At 37.4% G+C, this 26,096-nt stretch overlaps 1 protein-coding gene across 1 annotated transcript in view; it reads left to right on the top strand.

Moving 5' to 3' along the window:
- The window catches only part of brinp3a.2 (bone morphogenetic protein/retinoic acid inducible neural-specific 3a, tandem duplicate 2), a gene marked incomplete at both ends in the record, with an annotated part of 52,256 nt that extends 33,649 nt beyond the window's left edge, over window positions 1-18,607 (top strand). The window contains 3 exons of the mRNA XM_079244945.1: window positions 4,402-4,624; window positions 15,046-15,388; window positions 17,837-18,607. Of these exons, the coding sequence (XP_079101071.1) occupies window positions 4,402-4,624; window positions 15,046-15,388; window positions 17,837-18,607 (1,337 nt within the window). The remainder of the gene's footprint in view (window positions 1-4,401; window positions 4,625-15,045; window positions 15,389-17,836) is intronic.
- Between the last annotated feature and the right edge of the window lie 7,489 nt (window positions 18,608-26,096).

Here is a 26,096-nt window from a genome sequence, read left to right as displayed (position 1 = left end):
AGGATGCCCTTGTAAAAAATAATGACTTCTTGCTCCCTCTCATATTGCATGCCTCATCCCATATGCAGGAAAATCTCACTTTTGCATATAAATCATTTATATGAGAGGAAGTGGGGATGAATTCAGGTCTTTTATCTGCACCATTAAACCTGAGTGAGAATCCTATATGTACATCTCCCCCTACTCCATGATTTATAGGTGAACTATAATAGCTGAGTGAGAATCCTAGACCTTGGCACACTTTCTGCATATAGGGAATTAACAACGTGACATGACTAGATTTAAAAAAAAAAAAAAAAAAAAAGCCAACAGCTTTCAGCTCAGGTAGTTTACAGTATGTCTGGAGCAGATTAATCAGCTATAAAACCCATTTATTGCTAGTCCAGCTTTTCACATCACTGGGGTAACAGAGGCTGAATGGAAGCTCTTAGCACAATGTTTGGTTATTATTGCTGTGCTCGGTCACCCTGCCTGCGTGATTATGACTCAGGTGAAATCCAAATGGATGTCGTTTTTTCTTCTTCTTCTTCTTCTTCTATTTTCATACTCTTCAGGTTTGTCTGAATTATCCCTAAGTGCAATTACCTTCAAAAGTTTATGTTTTAATAGCAGCCTGTGAAGCGAGGCCAGGAGCGTGTCCAGACTACAGACAGCCACCGGTGTCATAAACGTGTCCTTCAGCCGAACATATCACACTTCACTGCTTTATCAGCAAAATAAGATGCAAAGAAGTCCTACCTTTGACCCAGACTGAGGTCAGGAGACGCTTCTACTTGTATTTAGTATCATATTTTAACCTTTGAATAAATTATCTTTATTTCCATAAAAAAATGAATATTTTTAAATAGACATATATCTAAAAGTGTGTAAAGTTAAATTATAGATAAATTATGATTTTTCATAATGTATTCATTTTTTTAAAAATTCTACTGAACTAACTACTGTGAAAACACATAATCCTCCTTTTTCAAGACAGCTTGTTCACTGTTTATGAAAGGGTTAAACTATTAAAACAGGAAACAACCCGTAGCCTTATGTGATTTTTTATGTGATAATAGAGCAGTGCAGTGAAACTGTACAGCCTTGTTACCGGATCACCGTTTGGATTCAGGAATTCAGGAAAGGATTCTGTTCCTGGTTTACCTTACCAAACAGGCTTTTTCAACATGTAAATAATCATTTCAATGCAATTCTACAAAAATTAAAATGTTAAAATACTACAAATAAATTAGTAGTAAGCTGTGTGGTTCAGGAGTCATTCTTCTAACTTACTAAAGGACATTATGTTATGACTGACTGGGAATCAAGGTGACATTTATATGATGCAAAAGAAGAGAGTGGGGTAAAACATACTGGAGCCTGTAAAAAGAGCTGCGTCAACTGGGAGCAAAGACGGTGGGCGTGACAGAAATAATTGTGACTAATTGAAAAAATTATTTACAGACGAGTCGACTTTTAAAATAATCTTTAGTTGCAGCCCTAATGTTCTCTCAGTGTATGCATGTCATTTTTATGTAGTATTCATGTTCTTCACATGGGATTTACATGTGTCAAACACATGACTGACACGTTCTTCACATGTGGACAACAGAGAAAATGTTCCAAAATCCTGTGTTGGCACATGTGATCAGATGTGGACGTACATTTGGTTTTTCTGTGAGGGCAGGACTAAACCAGGCTGTGTGTTGCCATTTTTTAAACAAAAAACTCACCTCATGGGTTTATCTTTATTTTTTTTATTTTTTTTTATTTGAAACCATCGACCATCAACCCAACAAACACAAAACAAAGAGATGACAATGTTTGTTCCATGTTTGTTGACGTCAACAAACATGGAGCTCCTTGTGTTTCTTCTATTCCTCTCAGATTAACCCTTTAAACAACCCTGATGCCCCCGCTGCTGCTTATGTTTTAAGGAACGGTAGTGTGTAACTCTGCGGGGTAGATTCTGCTCAATAGTTTACTCTTCAGGTGATCTTTGGAAGTGTTTCAGGCATCCGTATCCCATCCAGGATGTTTACAGTTCAGCAAAGAGAGTTTATTATGAGACTGTAGTAAATCCACAGAAAGAGATTCATGCTAGCATGACTAGTCTTTATGTTTTCAGAATAAAAACAGATTCTTCTCGCTACCAGGTTGCTAAGATACATCCATTTTGAGCTGGAATTCATGATGAAGCCACTTCCATAATGGTCTGTAGCTCAAATAAAGCAAAGATGATGTTGTTGCTGCATGGTGGTGCCAAGGATGAGCTGAGTTGGAAAAATAATAGGTAAATAGTTGTATATATAACGAAATAACACAAAAACACGCCTGGAGGAAAATAAGAAAAGTAAAGCGTTTTTGTTGTGTAGTTCAGCGGCGATATGTTTTTCTTCCAGAAAGTGAATTCTGAAGAGAATGATATGCAGAGGAGAAGCACCTGATCACTGCGGATCTGTGTGTTGTATCCTAGTAATTAATTGGCCTTAAATGGGTTCTGTCTATTCATATAATAATTTTACATAATTAAGCAGTTGTAATCTGATAACTGATGTTGTCCTGCAGCAGTGTCAAGCCAGATGCAGATGACAGAATCCTAAAGTTATTAGTTTTTATTTTGGCATTAATGGTCAGGGGAAGGGTTGGGTCGTGTGTGTGCATGTGGGTAACGTGTATGTGTGTGTGTGTGTTTAAGTGTTAAACTATTTTTATTTTTATGTGAAGCACTTTGATATGCTTTTGTATGAAAAGTTCCACACAAATAAACTTTGATTCGATTTGTAGAAAATTATGTTTACTGTTCTCAATAGGGCCGAGCTTCTCCAGACATTTGTGTGTTTAAAAATCAGGAAAACCAAAAATAGCAAAAAAAAAAAAAAAAAAAAGATAAATAAATAAATGAAAAAAAAAAGAATTTAAAGTGTTGAACGGAATCCACTTCTTTTTTGGCTTAATTCATTGTTTGTTTTTAAATTACTAGACCCACAAAGAGGACTTTCATTAAACTTGACCTTTGGCTCCCAAAGTTCGTCTTTATAAATGCAAGATGAGGTGTACCCTACTGAACCAGCACCTGCAGGATGCTGAAACCCAGTTCAATGTAAATCAACAAGCTTCATTTCAAGTTTAAATTATACATATATTTGTTCACTAAATCAAACAGGCTGTCACCTGAGAAAAAGCAGCTTTTGATAATAAGACATAAATGATGCATCCCATGTTCTTATGTATCCACCAACTCTTTATGTTGATGAAATTATTAAAATGTGATCTCTGCAGTTTACTTGCAGTGTGATTAGGCCATTTGAGCAAGACCCATCCAAAAAAAAAAAACAAAAAAAAAAAACTACAGGACGTGACTAAACATCTGAATGTTACATATTTTACATACACACATTTTCTGCTCTGCATTTAGTAGATGGAGGACAGAAAAATCAAAGATGCACTATACTAGCAAGTTTATCAGTGTAGATATACACTCACATTTGGGGTATCTTTAGTCTTGTCCTAGTGTCCTACTTCTGGTATTTAAACCTGATTTCCAGGAGGTGCAGAGCATACACACAATGTATTTTGATGCAAACAAAAATACTCTCACACTCTCACATAAATATGGATGGAGTATCCACAGTTCTAGCAGATAAAGTTTGAGGCAGCACGTTGGTTAAAAGTCTTTTTTTTAATTCCCTTCATCTTGTTTACTGCAAGTCTCGTTCATCCCTGAATGAACGGTTTGTGGGACTATTCACCTTCTTGTAAATGACTGTATTCTTGTTCTGACTGTAAATAACATGAAGATGGAATATTGGATATTTATTCTTTACATGTTAAAGCGCTTGGCCAGATGTTTCCCTTCATTGTTAATGTCCATACATTTCTACATGCTGCATACAGTTTTATTTAATTTCTGCAAACTCTGAAAATGTTAAGCAAGTTTATTTAATTCGAATGTGTTTTCTGGCTTGTTATATGGACACATATATAGACATAGCTGGTCCTTTGTTTGGAGCACTTCTGGCATTTGACTGAAATAGAAAGATAATCAAATAAATGCACAAAATTATTTGATATTTCTAAATATAGCACTTAGATTTTAGTTAGAAATACAAAGCTATCTGCTAAATAGAAATATTTGAGGAGTGTTTAATCTATATTTCCTTATGGTGTTTTACGAGTGGGTTTAAACGGGTTCCCTACTGTAGAAAAAAAGACATTCATCAAAGAATATTGGCTTCAATCAGGTCTTTATTGTTTGTCTTCTCTTCCTCTGCTGTTACTAATTCTGACCCAACATTGCTGACCTTGTCCTACATACGCAAGATAAACACAGCCTGGAGGTAGAATTTAATTATTGCCTTGGACATAAACGCTGCACTGGTGTTGATACTGATCATAATCACTGCTTCTGTGTTGATACAGATGAATTCAAGTCCTTCTATGCAAGGCTTCCCCAGAACTATTTCCTGAACGTGTCAGCTATACAACACTTGTGGTCCTTGGACAGCCTGTTTCAGTGGCGATATGAGCAGCTGGAGAACAGCATGCGGGCCCTCTCCAAACGAGCCCAGAGAGTCATCTTCAAGCTGTTCAGCCTCAGTAAAAGATGTCACAGACAGCCGCAAGTCCGCATACCAAGAGAGAGGTGAGAATATATTTCACATCATCTCCATTATATGTTCATGTACTATCAATTATTTCATGTCAAACTTTTATGTTGTAAAATTTTACCAGCCTTATATATATGAGTGAACCATAAATAATTGTGATTCTCTGTAGCTATACTCCTTTTTTTATTTATTTTTTCCCTCATAACACTCCCCGTTTTATTGTTATGCAATTTTCCATTTCAATTCCATAGCAAGACTTGGCGATGCTGCAATATTCTGACATTTTTTTTCCCCCCAAACGTACTGTACATGTAGTCACAGCTTGCAGCTGTAATCCATGTCGGTGGAAGTAAACAAAATGCCATCCCCGTGGTGATATTTCCCTCGCATTCCTCTGCATTTTTCCTGCAGTGTATGTAAAGTTTGTGTAAAAGATTTCTCTATGGATTTTATTTTGTTCACTTCTGCTGTTCTGATTCAAAACAACATGTTGGGGTTATTGATGTGCTGTTACAGCAAGATGTACATTCAGAAAAGCTCTTTTTTTCTCGAACTAACTTTCCCTTTAGATTTTTTTAAGGAGCTGATTTTTACTTGTTTGTCATCATGCGTTACCATCCAGTAGCTACCACAAACCCAATCGCTCCTACACTGGACTTTTGTTTGGAGTATGCATGAAAATTCAGTTCTGATCAACACTTGAATGACAAGTTATGCTAAATCGATTCACCTCTCAATAACTATGTTGATTTGCAAAGTTGTGCATTGGCTTTATGTGAAAAGCAAGTGAATGCTTTAATCATCCTCAGTTCAGATTAATGTAACACAGATACCTTATTATGGGATCTTTGCATGTGTACTTACAGTTGCTGCACCTTTTCGGTCTTGCAGTCAAGAGTCAAACCATGAGGAGGTCCCAGTAAGGACAATAGAAAAAAACATTTGAAAAATAGCTAAAAGAAAACAAAATTTCTATTTGTTTAGTTTATTTTTACCTACTGGATATAAGATATTAAAACTGAGGAACAGGGATTTATTTTCTGAGTTGATGATCAGGATTTAAAACCAAACAAACAAACAGGAGTAATGATGGTGAGTGATGTTGTTCATATCGATAGCGACGTTTAGATGAAACAAATTTAACCTGATTGAACGTTCAGTCGGAATGAAAATGCATTATTTGAACACCGCAGCAGGTCTGATCAGACTCAATCTGAAAGAATCGAGAGTTCATGATCGGATCAGCAGGTTAAAATAACAATGTACACAACCATTCCCATTGTTTTGTGGTGGATGCTGTTTCTGCACATGCTTGTACCATGTGGGGATTACGTGATGGGATGAGTTTTCAGGCAAGGTTAGAAATAAAACTGCACATCTGATGGCCTGAATAACAAGATTTTGTCATTGCAGATGGAGCCAAACTAAAAACTTTGTAGATAACGTTACTTTAAATGTTGGTATACAGTTTGGTAGCGGAGAAGTGAAAGGAGATGAAGAAGAGGACGGAATAGATGGAGAAAACTTTCATCTTTAAGTAGATTTTGGTCTTTATTTTGGTATTAAGAGGTGTGTGAGTCATAGTTCTGACAATCCTAAGTTAGACTTTCATTCTTTCAAACTAAAATACACTTTTAAATTTGTACAATAAAATGTGGTCAGGTAAAAAAAAATTCAGCATGACAGCTTGATTAGATTTAATTTAGTTACACCTCTGAGTACTAAAAGTCACCCGTTGTGACTCTACCTCGCTGTCTGTCTCAGAGTCGCCTCTGTGCTCTCTGAACTAGCTGGCAGCTCCATCACTTGACAAAATAAAACATTGATGGATGGCAAGGAATCAAGAGTTTTGGAAAGTGACTTTTTTATCACCAGATTAGTGACTGAATAGAAGCTGAAACTCCTGCTGTCCCCTTTTCTTTTTTTACTCCTGAAATTTAAATTGAAGACACGACCACCACTGGCACGGCTCTGTCGCCATGAGGGCTTTCAACAGATGGAGTGACAGCAGTGACAACCAATCATGTTCGCAAGAAACGAAAGAGCAGAACTACTTACATCAGCTAAAATGATTTATAATGTGGGACGTATAGCAGCAATACGGCATTGCAGTACAGAGAGTCCGGGCTTGCTGGACATTGTTACAGACTTGTACCTACCGTCCCTACCTAATCCCATGACCATGATTGGGTTAAACTCAGGCATTAAAAGCATTTTTACAAACATATGTTAAATTAGGCCAGGAGCATGCCGTAATATAGAAAAACTATTTATGACTTAAAAAAAAAAAAAAAAAAAGTTGTAACTGAAAAACCAGAAAAGAGGCTGCCCATATAACCCAGAACAGATCCAGAAAATCCTCAACTCCAGGAAAAAAAAAATGGCTAGATGAGAGACTGCCGTCATAAATCTTTACTACGGTTGGGAGAACTTGAACTTGAGCCTTAAGGCACCTGAACATTCAAGGTAGGCAGATAAATATTTACTGTAAGGGTCCAAGAACACAACTGAGATGAATCTATGTGATTAATACAGTCCAATTAAACAAAATCCAAAACAAACATTACATAAACATCATTACCTGTATGACTGATGTCTGATATTAATGGATTGAATATATGATATTCATTCATTCATTCATTCTGAAACTGAACCTTTAGTCTGACCTTTGGGGAAAAAGTACCACACTAAACCAGGTCATACTTTTCTCTTTTTCTGTTTTTTGAGCTTTAAGGTTTTAAACAAATGGTGCATTTTATTTTGTCTTTAAATTTAGTCTTAACAGTAGAATATTTCTCAGATGTGGGTCTTTTAATGCATTAATTATGATTTATTAATTACCTGAAACAATACATATTGGAAAAAAAGAATTAATCATAGTGTACTTTGAAAACAACGTGGAACGTTTGTCAGTGCACAATTTCCTGGCACACTAATTACGCTGATGCACGTGTCAGAGCGGCTAATGTTGTCAACTTAGCTGCTTTGGTGCTACATTTACCAAGTTTTCAAACCCATCAACTTTATTAAAAAAAAAAAAAAATATATATATATATATATATATATATATATATATATATATATATATCCAAGTGTTTCTGGTGCTGTTGAAGACTTTTGCAGACTGACCTGAAAGCATCTATAATTTACGTGCTTACAGATGTTGTTTGGAGGCTTCTCCCCATCCAAAAGCATTCACTAGCCTCAGTCCTTATACGGCAGCAGCATCTCTAGCTGCACTCAAACTTCGATGGTCAGAATGAAAATGAAATGTGCAAAGTTGCCACTGGCGTATGCCGTCTGAATTGCCTTGATATATTTATGTCTTTTCCCGAAGAGTTTGGACAAATAATGTCAAAAGTTACAAATACTGCTACATGATGTAGAGTCCTGATTAAAGAACAGGCAGAGCTGTTAAAGTACTTAAATTGACCATTTACCTTTAAATCTGTTCAGGTTTGATCAAGGATATTTTCTATTCCTTTTTCTACAGTTTGGAATTGAAATGTGATTTAATGAATTTTGTAAGACAATGATAGAGCACGAGTTTGAAATATTATTTGTCTGCATCTATCATTTGGTTCAGGTATTCTCTAAAATCTACTGAAATAAAACCAAAGAAAAAGGTTTTTGGGGTCAATATTGTTCTGTGAATTATTGTGTTTTTGTCGTACAGTCCTTATAACAAAGATGAGACAAAATACCAGATCCTCTCATAGTCTGTGAGCATGTAACTGTGTTGCATCATGCACCTGCCTTTTGTGTTCAGTTTTCTACTCCTGTCACTTGCAGGACATGTGCTGCACTCTGTGTTTGCTTTTCAATGTGTGAATGAATGCCAAGTCCTTTTTTAAAATTTGTAATTTATCCTGTAATTGTAATATTACACTCCATGCACCTGAAACACACACTTTACCCATTACTATGATTGCTTTGCACTTTACCTTTTATCTTTATTGCTATTGGTATTGGTGTGAACTGCTTCGTGATAATCAGACCAAATTAACTTCTAGGCTAACTCCATTGTTATTGTTAATGTGTGTTAAGATACGTAAATAAATAAAAATAATCATAATGGTTGTGGTGGCTTTTTAGATCTTTTTTCCAAGGTTAAAGTTTCTGGAAGCACAAAGAGAAACCTGTCTTCAAGTTGAATGCTTTGTATGACTAACCCCTTTTAACTTCCTCCATGGCAATTTTCCTGTCTTGTAACAACATTATACACCTTCAGATTTTGCTCCTGAGTGAAGGCAGTCATTATTCTCACACTGGAAAACAGTCACTTGTCAGTAAAACTGTAGACATGCCATTGTAAGTGGAGTGAAGAGGTGTTTGCAGAGGGTGATGCATCCAGCCATCACTGTCACTTACAAAACACTCTGTTTGACTCAGCCACCACTGAAACAGCAGCGGCACATAGATCATATCTCAGATTAATCTATCTCTTGCTTTAAAATTCCACCCTGTTTCCATCTCTGATCGCTTGTCTCTGTCTCACTCTTTCCTCTGCGTAACCGTTCCTTTCCTCCACACCAAATGGCCAAAACACACATTAATCACTGATCTTCCCCGCTGATGTTTCCACATACTTGCCAGGAAGTTTCATCACCCTTTTCCAAGCCGTGTTTATCTATGTTATTACAGCCAAAATCAACTTTGAGGCTTCCCCTTCCTCTTCTCTTTTCCTACAATCTCATCCATTTTCAGCTCTAAGAGATTTGGAGTGGGATGTTTGTCAGTTTGCCAGGAAGAGAAACAAACCAAAAAAAAAAAAAAAAAAAACAACTCTCCCTTAACATCATGATCTCAGTACCTGAGATGGCTGAAAGATATGGGATTGATTTTGAATCCTGGGGTTGCTGTGCTGATAGTGTGAGGGAAATAGGCAGTTAAAGCTTTTATTGTGCAGATGATAAGGAAAACATGGCTGACTTTTTGCTCCAACATTGGCCATTAGCTTAATGATGCACATTGTCCTCTAAATGATGCTTTAATTTATCTATTTTTCTCTTTGTTATGCAAAGAGCTTTTCCCAAATAAACATCTATTGCATGTTTGGATGCTTTATCGGAGTCTTCTTTGTGGAATGGTATTAAAATTTGACTCTAAACTCGTTAGTTGCTTATAAAAAAAATATTTTTTAAGAAGAAATTTTTCTTTTATTAATTTTATCTGCGCAACTTTTAATCATGCAATGACTGAAATATGTTTTGCCCGTCATGACTTAAGGCTATCTTGAATTTATTTATTATTTTCTATTGATTTCCTTTGCCTTCACTGCTTTAGTATCGACTGACTGACTGGTTTGACATACATACTTTTAAAGCATGTATGGAGTGGCAGGAAATACAACATTAAGAGGTCTAGAGAGGAGCATTATATGCCTGTCTGAGAACATGTTTGACATAAAAATGATTCGTGGTGAGTTGTAAATCATCTGTAATAGGCAAAAGTAGTTTAGATTGTTCAGACTTTGTAGCATTTAATTAGAAAGTGTATGAACTGGGTAAATTGCAAGAGTTTACTTTCTGCTGCTTTCAAAGTCCATAAGTCCACAAGAAACACAGATTTCTTTGGTCAGCAAACGAGTAAAGCTTGCTACAGACCACCAGAAAAGCCAGAACTTGTCTTGTTCTCGAGGTCTCGAAAAGAAAGTGAAGTAATTTTGGTCCCACTAATGTGGCTGAAGACAGTCTCAATACATCAGGCTGGCAGAAATGTCTTCTTTCTCAGAGAAGCATTGTGTAATTGGTTGGAAATTTGAGGTGTGTGTGGTTAACATGGAAAAGCATGAAGCAGACAGTTGCAGCTTCTGCCTGTTTGCTGATGCACCTGATCAAGGTGGTGAGATGGTCTGGAAGTTTTTACAGCATTTAAACATACAGACCCAGCTGCATGCACAACCTCCACTGCTGCGAATTAACTTTCTTGTTAAATATGAAATAATTGCATTGCACATAAAAGCACAGATATGCCTCCCCCAATGATCCCGCACTGTTGCAGACAAAGCTGCTGCCACATTTGACTTGACCAGATGAAAAACAATTTTTTCTTGTTCTTGCTGCCTCGACCAAAGTTCTGGCTTCTCGTGGAGATGTAACAAACATAAGACCCACCACATGTAACACAAATAGTTACTTTCCATTTTGTGTATCCTTGGAATTATAGTTGAATTGTTATTAAAAATATATAGACACCTTCTTTACAAGACGCCATTTTAATTTGCATCTGTTTGATGCATGCTGTTGTTTGCATTCTGACTAACAGATATATGTTGTAGTACATGGCTTATTTTATATTTCTGTCAACATTCTACGGTACTGTATGCTGTCTATGTATCACAGATACATTTTACTGCTTTAAATCCATTTAATTGCCAAAGGACCAAGGGTGGAAATTAGGCATTGGCTATAATTTTGTATATTTATGTGAAAATGCACAATAATGAGCTTTATTCTTAAATAGATTCAGAAAAATACAGTTATATGAATTTAAAATTGCAGTTTTAGAAGGATGAGATGTTGCTGAAATGGGGAGGTGGTGGGTGGGACTTGTTGGCAAGTTTGAATTAAGCACAAATTAAAAGGTAAAAAATGAAATTAATGGGCATCAGTCGGCAGACTGGTGGAAAAAAAAAGGTGTTTTCTAGAAGTGGTTGTGTTTCATCCATGTGAAACACAATTAAGCTTATATTTAAGTTGGTTTGTGTGACAGAAGCAAATGTGCACGACTGCTGAAGACCATGTGGTCTGATTCATTTACCATCCACTGGTAAACTATGCAGTGATGATAAATTTTACTAATTTCAGGTGTTATTGTTGTACCAACCTGCGAGGTGATTAATTTCTTTTTCTTTCTTTTTTTTTCTTTTTTTTTTTATCTCCCTCAGTTTAAGCTACACAGTTCCTCAGCAGGAACTATAAAAAAGTGCATGTGTAAGTGTGTGACTGGATTTTCATTGCAGTTGTCTATATTTAGTTACAAGTTCATTTACAATAGAAATTTAAACTATATCTTACAATTTTTTTTTTTTTTTTTTGGTAAGGAACTGCAAAGTGCTTCATGTTGAACATTAAACGCATCATGACAAGGTGCAAAAAAAAAAAAAACAGAACTTGAACTAAAACAAATAATTACGCTGATGCACGCTATTATTTGTTTTACCTGAAGTAAGACAAATAATAGCAATTAAAAAAAGAAAAACTGTTTTTGGAAAAATCCACCTAGTCAGGCTCTCCAATGTCAGGCTTATATTATGTTATCATCATATATGTGTGACGTAAACAGAAAGTATATTTAGCTTAAATGTAAATTTCTTTACTGTAAGTCTTGATGCCAATTTGAAGCCAAAACAAACAGAACCAAAAACGACTAAAAGCAGGTGAATTCCTCTCAGTATAAATAGTATGAGACATAGACCAGACTGTAAATGGATACCAAAGAGAAAATCTAACGGAGAGTGAGACGGATAAAATGCAGTATAAACAGATATAGTGTGAGGAATGAACCGCTGTTTTGATGAAATGCAGCAGCAAATAGAAAAGGTTTTGAGAAAAATCAACAGTCTTAATAAGTTAAGAGATAAAGTTTAGAGTGTCTGCAGATGCATGAGAAATAACTTTAACCTGGATTTAAAAGTTTCTGGAGTTGCCTCTACGTGTCTGTAGCGTAATGTCAAAACTCTTCTTCCTAATGTTTAGTCTGGATGTCCAAGGCTTCGTCCTTTTGCTCAGCCATTTAAAAGAATTCTCAGTCATCTTGTCCTGATTTATTTTTGCATCCTTCGTCTTTTTTCTTCATCTCGAGACATTTCCCATCAAGGTCGAGTAAAAAAAAAAAAAGCATCAAAGCAAAGACACGGGAGGCATTTTTCATTAATATTCAGCTGCTCACATACACATATGTTTTACTTCTATCCTGTTCCCTTCCTTGATCCCCAATCAGATAAACTTACTACATCACACTACATCACTCCCAAATCCTACTAATGCTGTTGTAACTGAAAGGATCAAATCCAAGCAGACATGTCTTAAAATCATCTTGTTTCATTCCTTGAAAAGTGCCACAGATTAAAGCAGAATGGACAGAAAATGACTGATTCAATTCCCAGCACTGTGAGTCAGGTTCTTTTCAATGACAAGGACATAAGAGCCTGGCTCGGCTAAAAAAAGAAGCTCCCGTTACTGCAGGTTTGATGAAAGTCTTGGCAGGCAAAAACTCACAGAGCTAGACTGAATTCAGGAGTGGAAACAAATCCATAATCTAAAATGGCAGAGGTACGAAAAGCAGGAAGAAAAAAAAAAAGATGTAAAGCACTTGTGCACAAACGCAGCCAGAGAACAAAGACAAGCCGATAACTTCAGGGGGGAGAGACTCTATAAATACAGTTACAGCTGAGAAACAAGATACAACCAATAAAGGAGGCGGATGATCAAGAAAGGCACGAAAATAATCAAAGACAGAAAACAAAACTAGCCAACATGTGAGTGTTTACCAGAATAAAACAAGTAAAGACTACAGAGACTGGAAAAGACACACATGAACAAACAAGGGGGGAGAGAGATAAGGACACACTGGAGACAGAAAACAAATACCCTCTTTGGAGATTAAATGTAGCTCATCTGGAAAGCAGAGGAAAGCAGGAGGCAGCAGTTGAAGAACTTCCACAGAATTATTCACATCCACCCAGATCTGAATCTGATTGAGAAAATCTTTGCAAAGCTTCCACACGGATCTGTAGACAAATCATTTTTCTCCAAGTTAGAATGACATCAGAGAAACGGAACGATCAAGGGGGACAGGCATCTTAAGCAAAGTGCATTGTTTTCGATTGTGGCTAATAGAAAGGCTGCTGAACAAGGTGATATTTCAAAATGAAAACAAGAATCCAAGCAAAAACCTAAAGTTATGTAAATGAACATTCATAGTTGAAAACTAAAGTGCCCTTTAAAGACTGCCGAGTTGTTTTACAGGGAAGACATGTCTATACTGGTCCGACTTATTAGCTTATTTAAGTATTCTGCTGCTTGACTTTTTTTCTATATTGATCACACGGCATTGTGATTCACAGCAGTGGATCAGATGGAGCATGGTGGGGGGGTGGGCTGTACATGATCACACCAGGGAACTAACAGTAAAACTGCAGTCTTGTCTTGGCAACAGCTTTGCTCTGCCGAAGCTGTCGGAGGTGAAATGCCTTATCCACAGGTAGCGGTTGATGGACAGGAAGAGTTCTTTCCGTTCATTTCCCATGACCGCTTTTTCCATTAGAGGGTTTTTATATTCAAATCACTGATTATCTTAACTGCGGCTCGCTTCCTACTGCCAAGAACACAATAACGTTGGGATACAAAGGAAAGATGCCCCCAAATGTAATCCGACAAACATTTTCAGATTAGCATAAAGTTTACCTCAATACGCCCTCATCAAAGAAGCTCTTTTTTTTGCCTAAAAGAAAGCCAGCGGTATATACTGAGCATTTCCTTTCTTCAGTGAGCAGAAAGGATAAAAGGCATAAAAGGATCATAGTAGTGAAATTGCAACACTGAGGGGAATCAAACTCCCGTTCACATGGGGGAATTATATGCATGTCTGAGACGAAGTTACCCAGCAGCTGCAGTGCATTTCTAATATTCATGTCACAAACTGATCAAAGGCAGCTTTCTGTGTCCCTTGCGTATATTTTGCTTTCTTTTCTTTCACTGTTTGTGCTCATGTTTTCTGTGTGTTTAACCTAAACTAGTCAAACGTTACAGGGCAGCAAATCCATGAAACTTCCAGAGGGATCTCAGGAAGACAGACTGCAAATTCACTTGCTTCACAAGAAATCTAGTTGTTTCTCAAAACTCTTTTTTTGTGACATTTACATAAAGGAAACTCAGATTTAAAGATGCTACAATACAACAGATTTATTATTAAGCCATAATCAGGTTTGAAATTGTACTGCCTACAAGGCAGGGGTCTCCAACTTTGGTCCTCGAGAGCAACCATTCTGCAGGTTTTAGCGTTTCTCTGCCGCAACACACCTGACCCAAATCAATGGCTAATTGATAGGCAGGTGCAGAGATGATGACAAGTTGTTGGAGAACCTTTTATTTGAATCATGTGGTTTATACCAGCGACACTAAAACCTGCAGGATGCTAGCTCTTGAGGATCGGAGTTGGAGACGCCTGCTATGAGGTGTATCCACGCTGTCTGTACCTGCTTTTGCAGGGTCGCAGTGATGCACAGAGTTAACTTTTCTAAACCTTTGAGCATGCAAATGACCTAAACCTTGATTAGTGAAATGATCTCTTTCTGTCTCATATTTAACGAGCAAGCTGCCTGCAGACACAGACAGGTGTCTCGTAAAGTTTCTCCCTATTAAATGAGCTCACCCTGAGGAGGTGTTCAATAACTTCTGCCTCTTATTCATTCTTTCCGTCTCATTCTGCCTCTCTTCACTCCCTGGTGCAGGCCTCAGTCCTACTGGCTGAGCCATTTCCAGTCTCTCCTGTACTGCTCGGAGAACAACCAGCTTGGCGAATTCTCCGAGGAGCTCCACAGCTGCAGCTGCCGATACGAACACAGCTCCTGTCAGCTGCCTCCGCCCTGCTCTGTTGGGGAGGGCTCAGCCTGTGCAACGTGCGCAACAGACAACCATACCCGATGTGGGAGCTGCAACCCGGGCTTTGCCCTGATGCAAGGTGCCTGCAGGCCCATGGTCGCAGACTCTACGGAGAACTACCTTGGGTTTGAAACGGACCTCCAGGATTTGGAGCTGGGCTACCTTCTGCAGAGAGCAGACCGCAGGCTGGAGGTATTTTTCTGTTAGCCTTTGTGTAATGATTTCAGATTCTCTGAGTTAGCCTGTCTTACACCAGCAGCTGAGAAAAAAAACATGCTCTCATGGGAACCACTCAGCATTGTAAGGTTGCTTTGGCAAACACACTTTACCTACCCAGTTTTGTGCTCTACTGTTTTTCCTTCAGTATTTTAGGACAGTGTTTTAATAAATTGCTACCCCATAATATGGATACACATATTTCCATATAATCATGGAGTAATAATAAATTCTTTAAAACTGCATGTAGGAAAATTGCAGCAATATGATAGGTTCTGTTTTTTCATTTAAAAAAAACAGAGTACAGACATGGTTTTTCATGTAAGTGTCAAAATGTTTTGTGAGACAGGAAATAGAGATCTTTGGGATGGACTTTGGGCATTTGCCTTGCACATAATTGCCAGAAAACGTACCAAAAAAGGGAAAAGGTATTTCAAACAGACAAAATCCATGAAATGCCATGCTGCACAGCAGGATTTGTATGTTTCACCTTTTCCCAACTATCTGTCCTTTTTGCTTTTAATGTTTCTCTTGTTTTTGCCCATGGGTGTATGAAGAGAAAAAAAGTGCTTAATAATTAATTCTTACTGCATCTGCAATGTCTTCAGGGTTCTGCTTGGTCTAAATTTTGTTATCTGCACAAGTCAGAGAAGGTCTGTACAGATTTCCTTCTTGGACATCACCATGCAGATTATTTTTCTGTCACTGGAGGTGCAAGACGGGCTCTCTGGAACACTCTTTAGGATTATCATCCAAGCAAGTGTGCTTTTCCTCATCCATAACAGATCTAAATTTGTGCACAGTGAAGTATAGCATACCTTTACTGCTTTAAAGCTCTAATACAAAACTTGATTTCACTTTCCAGCTGTAGAGTGACATAGCATCCCACCAAAAGAAAAAAAAAAGAAAAGAAAAAGAAAGTGCTGTTTCTCAGCGTTGAACATTGTTTGACAATGGCAGCTCAAGGAATGTGCATAATTAATGTCAATGTGCCTTAAAAATGGGTCAGAAGGACTTTTTTAAAGTCAGAAACTTACAGTTGTTTCTAAAGTTTCTATGCTAATAATAACTGGGGCTAAAAATGTCATCACATTAATTATTTGACACAATTGTTTTAATTACACATAAATGCAGTTCTTTCATATTAATCAAAGAATGAGTGACATTTTAAAAAAGGTTTGCTGCTCATGGACTCTGAATACACATACATGCAAGTGGGACAAGCTGGACTGACATGAACTGGTGTTCAGCTACTTCTGACTTCCCCTCATTCAAATCTTTCTTATCTTTGCATGTATTCGGGATGACACGCATATCCATATGCAGAAAGATGTGCGTGCTTGTTAAAAATACACTCATGCTGTACTGCCTCATTTCAGTTTCCATGGAAAAATTGTCATCAAAAAGTCATACAAAATGTTATTTTTCCCCTCACAGACTTAAAATTCTGAGATGTTATTCCTTATAGCAGATAAACACACGCAATGGGATGAATCAGACTGTTACAGTGGCTGGAGGGAGGTGGACCCAAATGCAGGAGTCGGGGCGCCAGTCTACAGAACTCAGGTTTATTCGCAGGGCAGAGCCACAAAATGACAATTAACAGAATGGCAATGAACCAACAAACACAACTGAAACCGAGGGGTATAAATACACAGAAAAACCAAACAAGAAACAGGTGAAGCAAATTAACTAAGTGAACGCAGGTGAACTCAATGACCGGGAAATCAATAAAGCTAAACAAACAAACAAGGGAACCAAACAGGAAATACTACCAAAATAAAACAGGAACCCAGAACCAAGGAAAAAGCAAACCACCACATCATAACAGTACCACATCATAACACAGACATTATTCTCCCTGTGGTTTGAAGGAATCCTGCTTCTTCCAGCTTTCAGATTCATACTTCTGACCAGATATTGTTTTTAGGAATGAAATCATAAAATGTTCATTCTTCTTTACCAGATGCATTTGATTTTATGACATTAATCATTAATTTTATTTGAAATTTAGAATAACTAATGGAACTGCTGTTTTTGTAAAGGGAATGATGAGGAAATTTGTTTAACCAACTTTTTAAACTGTTATTCATATAGCAATAATTTTAAAAAAAAACAACAAAAAATAGAAATTTATGTAATATAGCATTTTGGTTAAATATCATACAAGGTATGATTGGCAGATTTGACATATTAGTATTTGTCTTGGTAATTTATGTGGAAAAATATTTTATACAAGTTTAACATGAGACCTTTTATTTATACAAACGTTATAATTATTTCAGAAACCTACATCAAAACTAAAGCTGACAGAATCCATGACTATTTTTGTTCATATTAAATGTCAGAAAAACATTGTATTGATATTTGTACAGTGTTTTCTAAGCTGATTCTCTGTTCTTGTTCTCTTTCTGTGTCCAATAGGTCCATGCGATTTTTATTAGCAATGACATGCGACTTAACAGCTGGTTTGATCCATCATGGAGGAAGAGGATGTTACTGACACTGAAAAGCAACAAATATAAGTCAAATATGGTCCACATGCTGCTGGGAATATCCCTTCAGATCTGCCTTACTAAAAACAGCACCCTGGAGCCTGCTCTTACTCTTTACATCAACCCCTTCGGAGGGAGCCACTCAGAGAGCTGGTACATTCCTGTTAATGAGAATGGCTTTCCAGACTGGCAAGCCACCAAGCTGGACCTGCCCTTCGAGTGTTATAACTGGACCTTGACATTAGGCAACAAGTGGAAGACATTCTTTGAGACAATCCATATCTACCTTCGTAGCAGGATAAAGACTCAGGATGGAGCAAATGACAGTGTTTACTATGAGCCCATAGAAGTGACAGATCCTGCTCAGAGCCTGGGATACATGAAGATCAACAGCATCCAAGTCTTTGGCTACAGCATGCACTTTGACCCAGAGGCGATCCGTGACTTGATTCTGCAGCTGGACTACCCATACACCCAGGGTTCCCAGGATACAGCGATGCTCCAGCTCCTGGAAATACGAGACAGGGTGAACCGACTGTCCCCTCCGGGTCAACAAAGGTTGGATCTGTTCGCCTGTCTCCTCCGGCACAGACTGAAAATGACTGCCAGCGAGGTGGTTCGAATTCATGCCTCCATACAGGCCTTCAGCTCCCGTCTGCCCAATTCACTGGATTACGAGACCACTAAATTGTGCAGTTAACAGCTGCTCGAATGGAAAACTATATTGTGACTTGTTTCGAGGAGTACTCCTGGACATGAAAACAGTGCCCTTTGTCTTGCAGATGCTAACACACGCTTGGTCTCGGCGGATTACCAACGGCTCCAGAATGTTTTCATGTGGTTGTTTTTGTTTTTGTTTTGTGGAAGCTACTGTATTTTCAGTGGTATATATAAAAACAGGCTTGGAACAGTGAAGAAGTGCACATACACAAACACACACACACTCAAAGAGAAAAGATAACTCAAAAGCATTTTTCAATAGAAGTTTGGAAACCACGACACAAAACTGAACCATCCAGTTTGAATATGACTCTGTTCATTTATACTGTCAGTACCGATGCCAAAAGAATGGACATTTCATGGTATAAATGGTTCAGTCTGTTTGTTTGTAATTTTTATATGTTTCTTTGCTTTAGTGACAGTGCACTTTCCATGAACACAAGATTACAGTGGTGTCAGTTAAGATTTTGTAGATAAATTGATATTAAAACATCATGTTATAACAGTTTCAGGTGATGAGATGTTTTTTAATACCTTTTGGGGCTAAGGAACTGGGTCTAAGCGGATAGAAAAGTCACAAAGGTATATTATTTGATTTAGTCTGTTGCAATTAATTCCGTGTCTCAAGAGGCTCACTTCGTTTAACAGAAACTCAGCCATGAAATTGTATTTCTAGCAAAAACAGCTAAAAACTCAGCTGAAAAATGATCTTATTATGCAAGCTTTTGTTCATTCCAATCACAATATCCAAACAAATGCTTTGTGTAGTTTTTTTTTTTTTTAATTGATAAGCCAGCTTAGTTGGGTTTCCTAAAAAGAGCCTATCTAAGTTCTTCTTTTTAGGGTATTTTTACTTTTTCTGACACTCTGGTTTGGAGAACCCAGAGGTGAACGAGGTAAACTGTAACAGGTCCGAAAATGGCAGAAGTTTGTAACAACGTGTGATTTGAGTTTTGTGTAAAAGAAAACTAGGTCCAGGTTCTACACCATATCCTCCTCAGTTCCAATAAATTAATTTTCAATGGCATTGCCGTAATAATGCAGTTGTAAATATTCTTAAATGATCCAAAATCTGAATATTGGCATAAGAGGGGGAAAAAAAGTGCAACCAAGAGTCTACTCCACAATGATAGCAGGCAGGAAGTCTGGTGGGCATGTTGTACTGGACAAATTTGCTTTGCCAAGGGAAGCGTAAAGAGAATGATGTTTAGTGGATATAAATCTCTTCTGGGCACTTTATTATCCCTTTTTATTTTTTAATTTGGTTATTGCTCAATAATTCCATCTTGCTGTGAGGACAATGGGAAGAAGGGATGAGGAGTAGTGAAGAGAACATAAAAGAAAGATACACAAGACTGAAAGAAGCAACATCCCAATCCATCCATCTATTATTCATACAGCTTTTGCTGCTACATTGTCATTGGGGGGGGGGGGGGGGGGGGGGGGGACTCTATCCTAGTAGATAGATGGTGAAAGGTCGGGTACACCATGGATGGGTTATCAGTCTGATACAGGACCAACACAGAGACAAACAGGCACTTCCATAAACTCCCGGGGGGATTTAAAGACACCAAATACTCTGGAAGGCATGTTTTTGGACTGTACAAAGAAACTGTAACAATGCTATGACAAGATCAAAAAGTGACAACCGCCTGCTACACCAGCAGACATCTTGCCGCGCTTTTAATGAAACAAAGCAGAAAACCATTAGGAGCACCGATTTATAAAATAAGCTGAAATAAGAACAAAAAGCAAACACAAAGAACAACAAAAACATTTCAAGAATTAAGCACAATAATGTAAATGTACTCGTGATCCTCTATCCTCCATCTTTTTAATGCAGCCCTTCTCCAACGCGCCTGGCTTTACCAGGCCTCTGCAGAGCTGAATGACATGCAGATGAGGGAATTCTGACCTGTCAATTAGGTGTGTCAAAGAAAGGATGCAGAAAAAAGGAGGTTTATTTAACTCTGCAGCAACAGGTTGAAAAAGGAATTGTTAGAGGCATTGAGTGAGAAAAATTTCAGTCCCTCTTTTATATTTTGCAGCTGTCATTCTCATGACACTACATGAGAGATCGATATACTGTCTGCTGTCTTGGATTCAAATAACTTGTCATCCAGTGCAGCAACAAACCACTGATCCCATAAAGTCCCAGTTCATAAATCAATATGTTGTGATTAATAGTTTCTGATGACTTCTTTAAGTCCATAAAATATTCCAGTTGTAATTTACTGCTGATCAATCCCTTTCGGGATTTTCTTAATGGACTCGGTCGGTGCTAGTTAGGCTGAACTGTTTGATCCGAGTCCATTCAGAGTATTTTGTTATTTAGGAACTTATCTAATTGTTTTTTAACAAGTTTTTCCAGTTTTTGTTTTTAATTGAGAATTGTGGCAGCACAGAAACATGTCTCATTTTTGCAGTGGTGGTTGTTACCCGGCTTTTTAACATGGGACAACTTTGCCATTTTCATTTGATTTTAGAAAAGTGCTTACTTAATGGTAAACTCTAGAGGTTTTACCATTGTCTCTGATTTTTGCATGTGTTTTTATATTTTCCTTTTTCATAGTTTTTCCCGTGGTAAAAGAACACTATAGTAATCTATAACAAGTTTAGCTCACTTTGTTTTATGTAAATGTCTCACTAACACATCTGACAGATGCAAACGCACTGTACGGTGCAAAAGTCTTCTTTGTATTCTATTTTAACCAGTCATGTATCCTTGTTATAAACTGATCTTGAGTGATGCTTCTCCAGTGTTTGTAAAAGACATTTCACAGTTTTTCTTTTCACATCTGTAGCTTTTTTACCTTTAAGTGGAATGTTTTTTCTTTGTCTGTTAAGCCATTTAACACTGACTTATATGTCATTCAAGTGCAAAGAGACATTTAACTCAAGAGATAAAATTGTATCAGTTTTCCTTATAAAAGAGAACTGAAATGAAATTTAAAAAAAAATAATAATAAAAAAAAAAATATATATATATATATATATATATATATATATACATATATATATATACATATATATATATATACATTTTAACAAGTCTTTCATTATAGTCTTTTACAGATCCACTTGTTTCAAATTAAGTTTAAAATCTGAAGAATGATGAAGATAAAGTTGGCAGGCCTGTAATAATATTTTTGGCTCTGATAACATGTTTGAAAACAGTTATTTGCTGAAAAGTTGGCATTTTTCTTGTGAAATTGGTCTTAAAAATAAATGGAAGACGTGGTGAAGAAAACAAATATCAACTTATAAAATCTACACAAACAGACGGATAGTAAGTGGAAGTGATTTCCTGAAATAACAAGGGGATACAAGAACAGAGAAGAAATTAAAAGAGTAAAGAAAACAGCTGCTTGTTGCTCTAAATTGATGCACCTGTGTACTAAAACAAAATGGTCTGTATTGACAGTGGCTGTTAAGAAGCTGTTTATTTAACAGGAGACATGGAGAGGGCGGAGGAATGCCAAATGACAGGAAAACAACTGGACTGATGATCAGTGGAAACAAGACTGATGGAGTCAGGAATCCTCCAAAACCTAAATTTTACTCTAGCATTGTTGTTTCGCCTTGTCAGACAACAGAAGAAAAAGTAACTGACCTCCAAGCTTTGGAAAGGCTTTACGAAGTCTGAATTACTATTCCTTAAGACTGCTTGGAGACATTCTGGAAAGTTTGTCTATGAAGGTTCAGAGAGTCATGAGGTTCAGAAAGCTGGTCAAACCAGATATTAAATATTTACACTGTAGCATATAAAAATGTTAAAACTTTACTTTTTTCCATAAATGTCCCTTACTGCGTGGATCTTTTTATCAATTACTTGATCTATGTCTTGATGTGATAACCTAAAAACTTAAAGTGGAACTATTATGCGCATTTCAGGCTAATTTATTTTTATTTCTGAGACCAGAAGGGCTGGGATTGATCGAGTTATTGTCACAAATGGCTTTATTTACTTCAGACCGACCCTCTCCGTAGGCTGTCAGATCAGCCTGCGGGCAAAACGAGTGGATTGAGACTCTTCTGCATTAAGCCCCGCCTCCAGCCACTGCACTACATCGGGAGCGCGCACCGCGACTGCTTTCGCCGCCATTGTAACATCTCATAAACAGAAGGATTAGGCTCATATGAACTCAATAAAAAAAACTAAATACAATGTCAACACATAGCATACAGCCCTACATGTTGGAACCTGAATCAGAGCCTGAAAACGAAGTGGAAAACAGCAACCCACAGCAAGGAATGCAGCAGGATGTCTCTCTTTGGTAAACTCACCAGCCATCGTTGGAAATAACTTTATCCCACGTTTTCCACCCGCCTGATGTATTTGTACATGCCCTTGTTAACCAGTAGAAGGTAACCAATCACCAAACCTTATCCCCCGGGACGTCACAAGGATTTCCAAGTAGAAAAAACTCTCTGAAATGACACGTTTTTTGTCGGCCGGGAAACCAAACGGAGAGAGTGCTGGAACTCAAACTCAAACATGCATTTAGGTGATATAAAAAAAAACAGTGCCGTTCACATGTCTGATGAGGATTTAACACTGTAGAAAGCTCAGAAAACTCCAAATACCATAATAGCACCCCTTTAAGGATGGCTCAAAGCTTTCACACAATATTGTGTGGTAGTTTCTATTGGGCTGTAAATTCTGTCAAAAAAATCCAGCTCAGCAATGAACTGCGGTTCAACAGACAGGGACAGAGGACAGTGGCTGTTGCTACTGTACTACAAACAAGCTGCTTCCACTGCATGGACACTTTTAGACCAAATACAAATTAACTCAGGCAGCGCACTGTATTTGCTGTTCCACTCAAATGCCTAGCAAACCATTTAGCAGTGTGGCTGCGGGGAATGGCCATGTGTGGATGTGTCAGCATGTCAAAGCGCTTGAGGAAGTGCCAACAAATAAGAGCTTCACTTTTAATCAGTCACCTTGTTCTGTACTCAAACTCTTAAAATGAATGTATTTAAGCTTTGCTGCAGTCTTTCAGGAACCCAAAATAGATGAAATTTCTTTGGATCTAATGACAAAGACAGTGATGTAGTAAACATGAACTCTAAAACCTGAGCTAAATTTATCTTACAGTTGTGCTCATGTATTCATCCCCTTTCATTACAGAAAAGGCTGAATTTACAACAGTCACTCAAATAACTGGAGACTTAAAAAAAGAACAACTAAAAATTTGCAAAAAAATAATTTTGTAATATAAGACACTGTTTTTGAGTTGAAGAAAACAAACAAACAAACAAACAAATTGGTCCTGGACAAATTAGAGCTCTTTTCTGTTGAACAGTGGGACAAAATACCTGTCAACAGGTGCAGAAGTCTGACTGAGAGGAACAGAAAACACCTGACTGGAGTGGAAACATGAAAAGATTGTTCAACTAAATATTAGTTTATGAGTGATGTAATATGTCATAAATTACCTTATTTGTTTGCTTTTAAAATGAAAAAAATTATTTTTATTGAACCAGAATTACAAAATAATGTAATGATTTTCATAAAATGTTTATTTTTACTTCTGTCAATTTCAGTTTATTTTACAGGCAGCTATTTTTTTCCTTCTTTAAAGAAATGGTATGAATAAATATGAGCACAGCTGTACAAGACAGCTTGATTCGGAATCTTAAAAATATTACTGTCATCTGTAGTGGTGGACAAGGAGGTAACAATCTGTTCTTTAAATATGAAGGCTTAGATCAGTCAGAGTTTTACTGGTAGCAAACATGGCTACTCTTCTTGCATCCATCCGTACAGATTGTTTCCATGTATAATCACTTTTACAAATGGGTACTCAGACTTATCAGCCGGTTTCTACAAAAAAAATCATCTGAATTCTATTTTTATGTTCCATTTTAGGCAACACTGGATAAGGTTTGGGCTGATTCTTTTTATATTTAACTTTGTTCTATATTTGTCACAGCTTTGTCAAAGAGCTTTAAAAAATGTTTCCAAATTTTTTTTTTTTTCTTTAAAAAATTAGGAAAGCAGATAGAATTGGAAAATCATACATGTGTACGTTACAACAGAACAGAGTTCCCAAGTCCCTTGACATCTACTATCAGGCAACTCTGGATGCGACCCTTCTCCAACACACCTGAATCAAATGACTGACTCATTACCAGGCCTCTGCAGAGCTGAATGACATGCAGATGATTTGATTCAGGTGTGCTTTAGAGGGAAGGAATCTAAAGTTGCAGGGTAGTTGAACTTGTACTCCAGACTTACGTATCACTGCAACATTCATTCATTTATTTTCTAAACCGCTTAATCCAATTCAGGGTCGCGGGGAAGCTGGAGCCTATCCCAGCTGGCTTTGGGTGACAGGCAGGGTACACCCTGGACAGCTCGTCAGTCCATCACAGGGCCACACAGAGAGACGAACAACCACTCATGCTCACACTCATTCCTAGGGGCAATTTAGAGTAACCAATTAACCTAACATGCATGTCTTTGGATGGTGGGAGGAAGCTGGAGTACCCGGAGAGAACCCACGCACGTATACACGGGGAGAACATGCAAACTCCACACAGAAAGGCCACTGACCAAACCCCTCCCCAGCCAAGGATTGAACCAGTGACCTTCTTGCTGTGTGTAACCACTGTGCCACTGTGCAGCCCATCACTGCAACAGTTCGATTTATTTGCCATTTTCAGTATAAAAAATTACATTGGAAAACAGTTGCAAGAGCACAACAGACAAAACATGCAAAATACAAGTAGAGACATCCTGAAAAGCGGCACTTAAAACATAACTAAAACAAGAGGAACATGCTGTCCTCTCACCTCTTCTTAAAATAATCACCATGGCCTAGGATGACACTAGTCCCTCTGAAAATTGACTATTCAACTTTGTCAGCCATAATGTGAGAAAAGGAAAACAGCATGAAAACTATGTAGAACTCTGTTGCAGTACTAGATAAGAGCTAAACAAACCTACAAGCCTTTGCTATCTAAAGTAAGGAAATCTGCTTATTTTTAATTATACATTTTTAAGAAAAAAGCTGTTTTGGGGATAACCAGTGGTCAGGTTGCAGCTTGTATAAATTTGAATTAGAAATTGTCAAAAAAATGCTATACTTCATCAAATAGCTGACATAAATTCAGATCCATGGACACTCTGATCTGGACAGCTATTAGTTTTAGAATCAAGGCTGGTGTTTCAATGGGAACTGTAGTCACACAAGACTGCAAGATTGGTTTTTTTTTTTTTTTTTTCCAAAATAAAAAAAGGAAAAAAAAAAAAACATATATTCCACATTCACTTCAACCTTCCCTTCAATGTGTGCTCTTTAACTTGTCACCAGTAAGGCTACAACTTTACCATGAAATTATCCACTTCAAATTTAGCTGGGTAGACTCTTTGATCATATGTAGGCTCAGACCTTCTCATTTAGCTTCACTTGTCATAAGTTTAAGATGAAACATGGAAGATGGTTTAGGAAATCAATTAT

Source organism: Telmatherina bonti (genome assembly GCF_933228915.1).
Source record: "Telmatherina bonti genome assembly, chromosome: 8".
Lineage (NCBI taxonomy): Eukaryota > Metazoa > Chordata > Actinopteri > Atheriniformes > Telmatherinidae > Telmatherina > Telmatherina bonti.
Note: the sequence above shows the minus strand (reverse complement) of the source record. Positions and strands in the feature narration are given on the sequence as shown.